The sequence below is a fragment of the Panthera pardus genome, unplaced genomic scaffold (genome assembly GCF_024362965.1).
Source record: "Panthera pardus isolate Hobbes unplaced genomic scaffold, ASM2436296v1 HiC_scaffold_11, whole genome shotgun sequence".
In the NCBI taxonomy this organism is placed as follows: Eukaryota; Metazoa; Chordata; class Mammalia; order Carnivora; family Felidae; genus Panthera; species Panthera pardus.
The window spans coordinates 97,769,510-97,781,890 of NW_026526666.1; the positions used below are offsets into that span (position 1 = coordinate 97,769,510).

General features: G+C 49.1%; 1 protein-coding gene across 3 annotated transcripts in view; it reads right to left on the reverse strand.

The window, feature by feature from the left end:
• The window catches only part of TNFRSF8 (TNF receptor superfamily member 8), a 75,869-nt gene that overhangs the window by 45,376 nt on the left and 18,112 nt on the right, over positions 1-12,381 (reverse strand). For all 3 annotated transcript variants that reach the window (XM_053898950.1, XM_053898949.1, XM_053898951.1), the window contains exons 3-4: positions 7,548-7,652; positions 1,784-1,936 (exon numbers count right to left, since the gene is read on the reverse strand). In XM_053898950.1, the coding sequence (XP_053754925.1) occupies positions 1,784-1,936; positions 7,548-7,652 (258 nt within the window). The remainder of the gene's footprint in view (positions 1-1,783; positions 1,937-7,547; positions 7,653-12,381) is intronic.

Here is a 12,381-nt window from a genome sequence, read left to right on the forward strand (position 1 = left end):
TCCTGCATAGATCTCTGCAGAGAAGATTCTGTGCCTGGCCTTGATCAGGCAATGGGGAGAGGACCTCGGCCCTCACGCATCTACGGCCCAGGGAGGGAGGCCAGCGTTGATCGAACCAAGACAGACACCGGTGTTCACGTCCGTGTTGGAAAAGGACCGCGTGTGATGAGAGATCACAATGGAGATGTGACCTGTCACAAGTCATGGCACTTCCTCTTGAGGAAGTGAGGCGAGGACAGAGAGGCCAGGCTGAGCAGGACGTGACCGAGTGAGCAGGAGGAGAGGATGTGCTGAGGGGACACCACGCACAAACGCCTGGTAGCAGTGAGAAGCACCGCACATCCACGGAGCCGAAGGGGAGCAGACCGGTGGGGCCAAGAAAGGAGGGGGCCGGCGGGAGTGTGACCTGGAGGAGGGAGGCGGACACGGCGCAGGGTCGCGTGCAGGGTCACGTCCTGGAGACTGCTCGTGCGAAGCTGCCCTGGGTGCCCTTTGCCCTAGTCCTCCCGATAAGGACAGCTAAACGCCCGGGCACATGTATAAAGCACGCATATATGTGCTTCATACATATAAAAATATGCATGAGACAAAGAAGGCTCTGAACAGTGGAGAGGAGAGGGTAGCCCTTGGAACCCTAGGAAGGACACGGTGGCAAGTCCGCTGGGGTTTCTCTTTGTTCATAGATCCCAGACATGGAGCCCGATAAACCAGCAGCCCAGAAATGCCAACGGGACCAGAATTAAAGAAATCCCTCCAAACACCCGTTCTCTTTTGCCAAAGGACCATGTCATTATCGCTGTAGAAACGAGAAAATACTGAAGTGTTTTTACGGCAGGTGTGTGGGGGTGAGAGAGACAGGCAGAGAGAAATCACATTTGGTTAAGCAGGGTGGCTCTGCCTGTCAGCCATGGGCAAGGAACGACAGGAGGAAATGGGGGTGGGAACGGGAGACAGAATTGGGGAGCAAAATCTGTTGGACTGGGGGTAGGCTGGCTGTGGGGGTGAGGGAAGGATGGGCTGTCGGGGGAGAGGGTGGTAAGGCCTGGGCTTTGGAAAAGGACCAGTTGAGGACAAGGAGCGTCATGGGCTCAGTGTTGGGCACTTTTCTCCCGAATGGGTGTAGCTCTCTGATTCCACCCTGCAGCCTCCCAGCCTGGGTGGCTGTGGCACCACCAGTGGGCCATGGTCCAGAGCCCACCCACTCTCCAACCTCCCTCTGAAACGTGCCCTCAGTACCACCTGCACCGGATCTGTGGCCCTTACCTCTTTCCTGGCCTCTTTTCCTACCTCTTTTCTGGCCTCCTTGTACTGTCACAAAATCAGAAGCTCAGAGAGGGTCAAGCATTTGCCTGAACTCACACAGCAAGTTGGAAGAGAAATCCGAGTTCCTCGGCTCCTCTAACTCCCAATGCCTCGACTGTGAGTTGGGAAAAACGGCCCCAATACCCTGGGAAAGTCCCGGGACAGAAGACTTGAGTTTTGCTCTTGTTTTTCAGGCATCAGAGAACTTCTGCCCCGAGTCTCCACTAACCCAACACTCCTCCAGCCGGGCCTGTGTCTCAGGCCATCAGGGTCTCTCCGAGCCTGGGACCCAAAGTGCAGGGAAGAGGCCGGGGGGCTCTGAGTAAATGGTACACCCACAGCCTCTCGAAAGGAGACGTGTCAGTCCAACAGGAAGGAGGCAGGAGAAGGTCAGAGGTCACTTGGAGATCTGGGACGGTGGTGGAGGCGGGGTACAGCTTGGCACAGGTCTCGGTGCCGGGCTGAGGGTGGGGATACTTACCCTGGACCTTGACAATCATCCCTTTCGGGCAGACGGTGTGGGGGATGCAGCGGGCACAGGAGTTGGTGGCTGATGTGGCACAGAACGTGCCAGCGCGGCACTCACAGACGCGGGAGGAGTTCCCTGAGCACGGCATCTTCTCCACAAGATCATCTAAGGGACACAGAGACGGGCATGGGAGACAGAGGGAGGACCGGGGAAGGGATCCGGGGACCCCTCAGGGACAGCCTGGCATGTGAGACAAGACATCATTCTGGCCTCCCCTCGGGCAGGGAGCCCGCACACCCAGCCCTTCTCTCCAGAGGGTTCCTGCAACGAAGGCAAGATGCCAGGTGGGGCCTATGAGGCAGCCTCCACTCCCCGCTCATATCCCCAGACGTCATCACCATCATATTAAAAACAAATTCATGACCCCATTAAAATGGGCAAAAAAGACACGGAGAAACCTTGAGTGCATATTGCTAAGTGAAAGAAGTCAATCTGAAAAGGCTACATGCTGTGTGATTCCAACTCCACGACGTTCAGGAAAAAACAAAGACACTAAAAGATCAGTGGTTGTCACGGTTAGGGAGGAGAGCCCTAAATCTAATGATCACAGCAGTATTGTTTATAACAGCCACAAAGTAGATTAACCCAAATGTCCATGAACCGATGAATGGATAAAGAGAACGTGGTGTGTCCATACAAAGGAATATTATTCAGCTCTGAAAAGCAATGACCCAGGGGGTGCCTGCGTGGCTCAGTCAGTTAAGCATCAGACTCTTGATTTTGGCTCAGGTCAGGATCTCACAGGTTTGTGGGATTGGGCACTGAGTCAGCAAAGAGCCTGCTCTGGATTCTCTCTCCCTGTCTCTCTACCCCACCCCTGCTCTCTCTCTCTCTCTCTCTCTCAAATAAATAAATGAGCACTAAAATAAGAAAAGAAAAGAAGGAATGACTGGTACTACAACATAATGAACCTTGAAAACACTGCAAAGTCAAAGAAGCCAGTCATGAAAACCTACACATTGCATGATTCCATTTAGATGAAATGCCCAGAGTAGGCAAATCCATAGAGACACAACGTAGATGAGTCACTGTAAGGGCATGGAAGAAGGAGTGAATTGGGAGAGAAGGGGTTTCTTTTGGGGGAGGCGAAAATGCTCTGAAATCAGATAGTGGTGGTGGTGCCACATTGTGAATTAAAATAAATAAATAAATACTGTATTGCACACTTTAAAGTGGTGAATTTTACCAACTCCTGGCTGGCTCAGTTGGCAGGTCATGTGACTATTTATCTCAGGGTCATGAGCTCAAGACCCATGTTTGGCGTAGAACTTATTTCAAAAACAAATAAATAAGCAAAGAGTGTAATTAAAATGAATTTAAAAGAAAACAATGGTGAATTTGATCTCAAGAGAAAAAAACATCACCGGTATAAGTAATTAACAAATGCACACATCCCTGGAAAGCAACACAGGGCATCCTTGGTCAACCAGCAATGAAGACTTCCTAGAATATGGAAGGCAGATAGGATCGCATGGGAGAAGGAGACCAAAGCCCAGAATACACCCAAGAGGATTACTCTGGGAGCGGCTCTGGGGTGGGGTACTCCAGTCTCCAAGTGGGTGAGGGCAGGGGCAGGCCCCAGGGAAGCCGATGGGCAGTGCCCCACGGGGTCTCCCCACACTTCTCATCCACTGATGCCACAGACCCAGAAGCCAAGCATCTCCCCCAGGAGACTCTCAGGGGAGGTAACGGGACAGTGCCCTGGCTGGTCATACCTGGGAAGAAGGGAGCCTGCAGACCCAGAAGATCAGCCGCTTAACAGAACCCCTCCCAGTGGTCATCAGACAGGATGTGCAGAACTAGAGGTCACCACCCATGAGAGAAAACCAGCACCAAGCAAAAAGACCTCCAAAGTCAAAAAAACTCTTGAGAAAGCAGGTAATAGGAAACAAAAAACAAAGCAGCAACAACAAAAACAGAACGAGCTGTTAGAATCCGTATAATATTCTCAGGAATCGGCAGCTATAAAACAGAATCCCCTGGAGCTCAAGGAAGGGCACAAAGGAAACGGAAGCCATGAAAAGAAACCCCCCGGGCACAATGTTGTGTTCACCAATTCCAGTGGGCTCACAGAAAGACTACATTTCCCAGCCTCCCTTGCAGTTTGGTTTGGGTCATATGATGGCATTCTGGCAATGGGACGTGGACAGAAATGATAAGGGCTTCTCCCAGGCCTGGCCCCTAGAACCATCGCAGGAGGCTCTATCACCTCTCTCTTCCTTGCTGTGGTTGCACTGTTGTAGCCCCTAACTCTCGCCTGCACCCCGGAAGCAGTACCGAGGAGAGAATAAAATCCTGAGAGTTGTAGAAAATCTAAGAGAGAGGCAGGCCGGCTGAGGCCAAACAGGGGACGCCCGTTAAATTCATGTAAAAACGTGGGTGGCTTGGTTGATTTTGATCTCAGCTCAGGTCCTGCTGTCAGGATCATGAGCTCAAGCCCCTCACTGGGCTCTGCGCTTGGCGTAAAGCCTACTTAAAAAAAAGGTTTTAAACCCCAGAGTAGTAGCCAAGCACAATTATCACAAGCCTGAACAAAGGTGGGAAAGGGGCTGGACTGGCTAACTTTCGGGCGGGCAGGCAGGCCCAGTGGAAATCGGTAGAGACCCCGGGAGTGGGTACACCTCTCTGCAGCCGCGGGAGCTCTGGTAATGACGATCTCACAGAAGGGAAGGCAGATCCCTGCTCCAGCAAGGATGACACCCATCTCTGGCTGCACTCGGCCTCCCACCCAGGTCCTCAGACTCCTAAAATCAGTTTCAAAAGTAACACTCAGGATTACCACAGGATCCAGCCGTTCCACTGCTAAGGATACCCAAAAGAACTGAAGCCAGAGACCTGAACAGACACTTGTAGACTCAGGTACACAGCAGCCGTATTCACAATAGCTGACAGGCAGAAGCACCCCAAGTGTTCATCGGCACGAACGATAAACCAAACGGGGTGGATCCATCCAACGGAGTATCATTCAACCTTGAAAAGGAAGGCGCTTCGGACACATGATACAGTGCCTTGAAGACATTATGCTAAGTGAAATGAGGCCGTCACCAGGGATAAATATGTTACGATTCTACGTGTAGGAACTTCCTAGAGCAGAGGGTGCCTTGGCGGCTCTGTCGGTTAAACCTCTGGCTTCGGCTCAGGTCATGATCTCATGGTTCATGAGTTTGAGCCCTGTGTTGGGCTCTGTGCTGACAGCTCAGAGCTGGAGCCTGGTTTGGATTCTGTGTCTCTCCCTCTCTCTGCTCTCCTCTGCTGGCGCTCTGTCTCTCTCTCTTCCGAAAATATAAATAAACATTAAAAAAAAGAAAGAAAGAAATAGACTTAAAAAAAAAGTTCAGAAAGAGTGAAGCTGTGGTCAATGTGCTCATACTGTACAATGAATGAGTTTAAATAGCAAACTAAAACAAACATGCCAAGGGACTGTGGGTAACAGAAAAGAATATAAATGCCACAGGCAATAACAAAGAAAAAAAAGTAAGTAATAAGTCAGGAAGAGGACAGGGAGGAGGCAGGCTAATTACTTCATTTTTCATTATAGGAAGCCAATCTACTCCATCCCGTCCAAAATCTGAAACAAGTAGAACATGACTTTAATACAAGACATAGTTGTTCCTTAAATGATTCCTAACTGCTTCTTGATTTTCAACACCTCTTCTTAATTTTAGAGGATTTTCGTAGAAACTACTGTCTCTTGTGATCATTTCATTCTTTTTTAATTTTGCTTTCTTCTTTCTCTGATACATTTAAATAAAATTAAATGTAATCGCTTGAATGTCGTCAACAGTATGATCCCATCCTCTTAAAAATCCCTTTTCCCAGGGTGCCTGGGTAGCTCAGTCAGTTGAGCATCTGACTCTTGATATCTGCTCGGTTACCAGGGATCCAGCCACTCGCTGGGGTATAGGCTAAGCGTAGCCACTGCTTGAGATTCTCTCTCTCTCCCTCTGCCCTTCTCCCCCTGCTCACTCTCTCCCTCTCTCTTTAAAATAAATAAAAAATTTTAAATCCCTTTCTCTACGTGTGTATAGTCTGGCTACGAATCTTCCCATTCTCCTTCTCTCTCTATATATACACAGAGAAGTGTCAGTCAGACATCCAATGATGGGGAACAGGCAGAGTTGGCCTTCTTCCTTACACTTCTGTATTGCTTGAATTTTTTATAATGAATGCCTATAGCTTTCATTTCATACAACACTGTCATTAATTTTAAAAACTCAAAAGATACATCAGAGAAATGCTAACGCAAAGAAGAATGGCAATATTAATATCAAATGAAAATGGAATTAAGGCATTCTTTATAAGGATTAAAGAGGTGTACTTCACGCTGACAAAAGGTCCAACCCACCAAGAAAACACAATATTCATAAACACTGTACCTAATAACATAGCTTTGACATATAGAGAGAAAAAATAAATGAAACACAATGAAAATCTGATGAAAAAAAGTATAGGCAAGATGGATTTTAACACATCTATCTCTGACATCAACCTTTGGGAAGGAGACAAATATAATTAAGAATAAAAAAAAAAGCATATTATCTAGGGGCATGCTTGGCTGGCTCGGCTGCAAGAGCATGAGACTCTTGATCTCGGGGGTCGTGAGTTCAAGCCCCACGTTGGGTGTAGAGGTTACCGAAAAAAATAAACTCAAAAAAAAAATTGTTGAAAAGAATGCATATTATTTGAAAAACACAATTAACAAGCTTGATCCAATAGGTATGTAGAGAATTTTGTACACAACACATTTTTCTCCAAACACACTAAAAATAGGTTTTAAAAATATCCACATTTATTAGGGCACAAGAAATCTCAACAAACTTCCCAGCCCCACCTCACAATAAACCCGCACAAAACAAAACAAACACCAGAGAGCTCACAAACCACATTCAATCACCATAGTAAGAAATTAACAATGAAAGTGCTCATTGGAAGAATCTCCTGGAAGCACTTGTGGTCGCAGGCAAAGAACACAGCTCCTGGTGTCAGACCACAGCTCAAACTTCAGATCTGCCACTTACGAGACTTCTGTAACTTTGCAAAGGTCCTAACTTCCCTAAGCCTGCGTTTCCTCTCTGTAAAGCAGGGATGAGAAAAGAACCTTCGGGGTGCCTGGCTGGCTCAGTCTGTAGAGCGTGCGTCCCTTGATCTCAGGGTCATGAGTTTGAGCCCCACCTTGGGCCCACAGATCACTTAAAAAAAAGAAAAACAGGTGCGCCTGGGTGGCTCAGTCGGTTAAGCATCCAACTTCGGCTCAGGTCATGATCTCAGGGTTCAAGGGTTCCAGCCCCACGTCCAGGCTCTATGCTGACACCTCGGAGCCTGGAGCCTGCTTCGAATTGTGTCTCGTCTCTCTCTGCCCCTCCCCTGCTCATGCACTCTCTCTCTCTCTCTCTCTCAAATATAAATAAACATTTTAAAAAATTTAAAATGAAAAGAAAAACAAAATCTTCTAGGAGTCTTGTGAAGATTGTACTCAATAAATGCGAGTCCCTCCCTTGAGGAAACGGGTTAACTAAGTCTCTCTGAAAACGGATGCAAAACATCATGGCTGGTAACAACTCACAAATCCAGAGGGGTAAACCGAGGCACCAGGGGGCCAACCCGGAGTCCAGGCAGCAAATCTTGATGCTCCCTACCTTCTCTGCCACCCCCCCCCCCCACCCGCGGTGACCCCCTCCCAAGAAGTTGCCCCTGGAGGGGAGAACACAGCCCTTACCTCGAGCACAGCTCACACAGGCCGTGCAGCGGCCGTCCCTGTTCAGGTAGTAGTCGGGCTCACACTGCTTCCTGCAGTCAGGTGACCCCTGGGGGCACGGCAGCCCTGGGGAAGGAAGCAGAGAAGCTCCAGGCCAGGCCGCCAGGGCAGAGGCCTCACCTCCCCACCGGTTACCGCTCCTCCCTAAAGCCACCGCCAGTTCCACCCCTTAGCGCCCAAACACGGCAGTCCGCCCCGGGCGTTACAGACGGAAGCGCTGGCGCAGAGGAGGGCCGACCTGCCCCCAAGGTCCCCTGGCAGCTGGGAGAAGCCCTGGGCCTGGGGTTCCATCTCTCGGGCACTGTTAAGTTCGACCTGTTAGGGTTGTTGAGCGGGTTACAGGGGTTGTGAAAATAAACGTGTGCTTAGCACACAGCCAGTGCCGGAGGGGCACTGGCGGCTGCCTTCCTGGGCAGGAGGCCTGCTTCACTGCAGGAACCGGGGAGCCATTAAGTCCCGAGACCCTGCGGAGCCTAAGCCAGGCTGAGACGCTCGCGGATCAGCGAGTAGTGCCAAACTGTTCCCTGCTCCCACTACACAGGGATGCGACACGAATCGCGTTGATACCGACTGCCTGGGGCAAAGCGGGCAGGGCGCCTTCATCTGCCCTGTGGGCTCTCCCTCCAGTCGCGTCCTGACAGGCCACCCGCCCACCGCTTGATTCCAAGATGGCCACATGACGCAGGTAGGCCAATCAGAATACCTCATCGCTCAGGATGGGCACATGACCCAGGTAAGCCAATCAGATGCCTCAGCCGACCCAGATAGGCCAATCAGAATACTTCATCCTTCAGACGGGCACATGACCCAAACAGGCCAATCAGAGGTGAGGCCAATCTTCCTCGCCATTCTAATTGCTTCTTAGACACATGACCCATGCCAGCCAATGAGCCCCATCTCTGAGAGTTTCACAAAAGCTCCTGGGAAATAGCCCTTCTCTTTACTTTCAGACTTCTGGTGCAAAGGGCGGTTTAAGTCCAGCGCTGCCAGGTCGTGGCAGGTGCAGGATGGGCAGGGTGCCTGAGAACGAGATGATCCAAAGGCGAGCAGAAGTCCAGAGACAGAGAGAAATGGACGGCTGAGGACATTCTCAGTGAATTTATGCTGCCATGGACTTCTCTGTTACTGAGCCATTTATTTCTCTTTTGTCTTGTTTGTGCCTAAATAAGTTAGGTCTGAGTGGTTACAGACTAAAGTTAAACCATGGGTTCTCAATATTTCTTGTGCCCCCTAGTTGTTCTGGGGAAACCTGGGACACTGCTCAGGATTGTGTTTCTGAGTGCATAAAATAAAATACAAAGGATTACAAAGGAACCTAGCTATGTGAGAATACAGTTATCAGAACATTAAAATAATTTAAGATCTAGCCATACATGTGATTCTTTATAAACTCATTAAAGTCTAATAAATATGGTTTCATAGTACTGATGAATATAAATATTTCATGACAACTGTAGCAACTATAATATAATTGCAGTATATCATGAGAATGTCTGATTTCTACTGATGGAAAAACTGCAGGTACTATGATATTATTAGTATGTTTTATTATCTTGATTCATAATGGAAGGAATTCATACAGGACATTTTAGTTAGAGGCTGATGAAAAATGAGTGACCTCGTTCAGTTCAGGGCCCGCCTGAAATATACCCATGGGCACTAGGGAATCCATGGACCCCAAGGCAAACCCCTGCTCTAGAACGACATGCAAGAACCTCTGGAAAAACACTAGCTTGATGGCTAACACCCTCTAGCTCAGAAAACGTCAGTAGTTGCCCAGTGGTCTTTCGGAGAGGTAAATCTGGTCCCATCCTCCCTTGCCTAAAACTTTCAAATCCTTCTCATTCCCAGGATAGAGGCCTAGGTCCTTACTGGGTTAGGAGGTTCTGCCCGCCTACAGCCCCCCTACTGTCTAATCTCTAGCCACACTGGCATCTCCATGTCCCCCAAAGGGGCCATGCTCCCTTCAGCCCCCAGGGCCTTTGCACAAGCTTGCCCTTTGCCAGGAATATTCCTCTTACCTTTTCCCTGGTAAACTCCTGCTCAGCCTTCACATCATTGCCAACGTATCACTTTGTCAGTAACTTGGCCAGGGCCACTGTTATAAACTATCAGAGTCCTATGTACCTCTCCCTCCTCCACCTAACTCTGCTGTAATCTATTTAATCTAGATGTGTGATCACATTTATTTGTGGGACAAATCGTCTCAGTGTCTGAATTCCTCACATGAATGTCAGCTCCTCGAGGCTGAATCTTTCCCTTTCAGCGCACCAATGATTCCCATCTCACAGGGCCTGGCACATTTCTGATCAATACATGCTCTGACCACCTAATCAATATGGAACTAGCCTCGCATTCTTTGTCTCCGACTCCTGCTCTGGCGTTACTGTACACGACTCACTTCATGGGCTCTATGCTGCAGCCAACACTGTGCCTCTTGGGCTTTTCTCTAGCACCCCTCCTGTGTCCTGGAATGTTGTTATGGGTCGAATGTTGTTATTGGTTGAGATATGCTGAAGCCCTAACCCCCAGTATCTCAGAATATGATTTTTTTAATGTTTATTTCTGAGAGAAAGAGAGTGAGTGGGGGAGGGGCAGAGAGAGAGGGAGACAGAGGATCCAAAGTGGGCTCTGTGCTGACAGCAGAAAGCCCGATGCAGGGGCTCGAAGTCACAACCCATGAGATCATGACCTGAGCCCAAGCTGGATGCTCAACGGACTGAGCCACCCAGGCGCCCCCAGAATGCGATCATGTTTGAAGACAGCATACTAACAAAGGTAATTAAATTAAAATGCAATCATTGGGGTGGGCCATGATCTGCAATAACTGGGATCCTTATAAAAAGGGAGAGTGGGAATCTGGACATGAAATACACATCCACACGGGAACACAGCCGGGTAAAGACTGGAGGCATGATGTCAGCAGCCAGGAACTACCAGAAGCTGAGAGAGGTGAGACCCTTCCCCAGAGCCTTCAGAGGGAGCATGGCCCTACCAGCACATTGATCTTGGACGTCTAGACTCCAGAACTGTGAGGCAATAAATTTCTGTTGTGTTGACCACTCAGTTTGTGATATTTGGTTAATGACAGCCCTAGAGAACGAATACAAATGTGCTTTGCCCAGGCTGAGGCACCTGCCCATCTGCATTTCCACCCACTGGGAACTGTCTGTATACAGCCAGCTCAGGATGAAATACCATCCCCTGGTGGAATTTTCCGGATCCCCATCCAGATCCCCTCTCTGGATCTCTTTAAAATCACCTCTAAGCACCAGGGGCTGTTTGGGGTGAACTTTAGAAACCCCCTGCTGCAGGAAATCGGTTCAAGGATTTGAGGCAGACCTGAGACTAGTCCAGTGGCAGGATTATGTTTTCAGTCAATTCACCTTTATTGACTACTAAGTCAGGCAGGCACTGACTTAGAGATAGAAGAAGGTGAGGTCCCTGCTCCTGTGGAGCTTACCCTCTAGCCTGGGGAAGAGAGGCAAGCAAGTGCAGAAAGAAATTAGCAAGTTGGGGGGCGCCTGGGTGGCTCAGTCGGTTGAGCGGCCGACTTCGGCTCAGGTCATGATCTCGCGGTCCGTGAGTTCGAGCCCCGCGTCGGGCTCTGTGCTGACAGCTCAGAGCCTGGAGCCTGTTTCAGATTCTGTGTCTCCCTCTCTCTGACCCTCCCCCGTTCGTGCTCTGTCTCTCTCTGTCTCAAAAATAAATAAACGTTAAAAAAAAAAAAAGAAAAGAAATTAGCAAGTTGGCTTCCAGTGTGGATACAAACTTGGAGGAAAATAAAGCAGGAACCAAGAGAGAGGGCAGAGGGAGAGGGGTGAGAGCTCCAGAGAGTGGGATCAGGGAGGCTGGAAGCAGGCAGCTGCATAGAGAGCTGTGGGGAGAGCACTCGAGGCAGAGGGAACTGCCAGTGCAAAGGCCCTGAGGCAGGAACAAGCATGGCTTGTGCCAAGAACAGAAAGGCCATGGTGGGACGGGGGGGGGGGGGGGGGGGGGGGTCTGGAGTAGGCGGAGCCAAAGAATTACGACTGTTGATTCATTTCTATTTTCTTCTTTTCCCGTTTTCCACATTGATCTTCTGTAGTGAATAGCACTTTCTTCCTTTCTTTTTTTTTTTTTAAGTTTATTTATTTTTTTGAGAGAGAAAGCACAAGCAGGGGAGGGGCAGAGAGAAGGAGAGACAGAATCCCAAGCAGGCTCTGTGCCATCAGCACAGAGCCCAACGCGGGGCTCAAACCCATGAACTGTGAGATCATGACCCGAGCCACAATCAAGAGTCAGACACTTAACCGACTGAGCCACCAAGCTGCCCCTGGATATCACTTTCATAATCAGAAACAAAAATGGTTGAGGGGCGCCTGGGTGGCTCAGTCAGTTAAGCGTCAGACTCGATTTTGGCTCAGGTTATGATCTCACAGTTTCTGTGATCAAACTCCACATCAGGCTCCATGCGCAGAGCCTGCTTGGGATTCTCCCTCTCTCAGCCTCAAAATAAATAAATAAATAAACAGAAAGAAGGAAGGAAAGAAAGAAAGAAAGAAAGAAAGAAAGAAAGAAAGAAAGAAAGAAAGAAAAGGAAGGAAGGAAGAAAAGGAAGGAGGGAAGGAAGGAAGGAAAGAAGGAAGCAAGAAAGGGAGAAAAAAGGTTGAGAAAGGCTCCAAAGCTGTGGTGGTGATGCCAGAATTGGTCCCCACGTATCCCTTTTCCCTGATCTGCCTCCAGCCACATCCCCTCTGGCTCAGGGCCCATCGCTGACTCCAGATGGTCTCAAAGTTTGTGCTAACATTCTCAC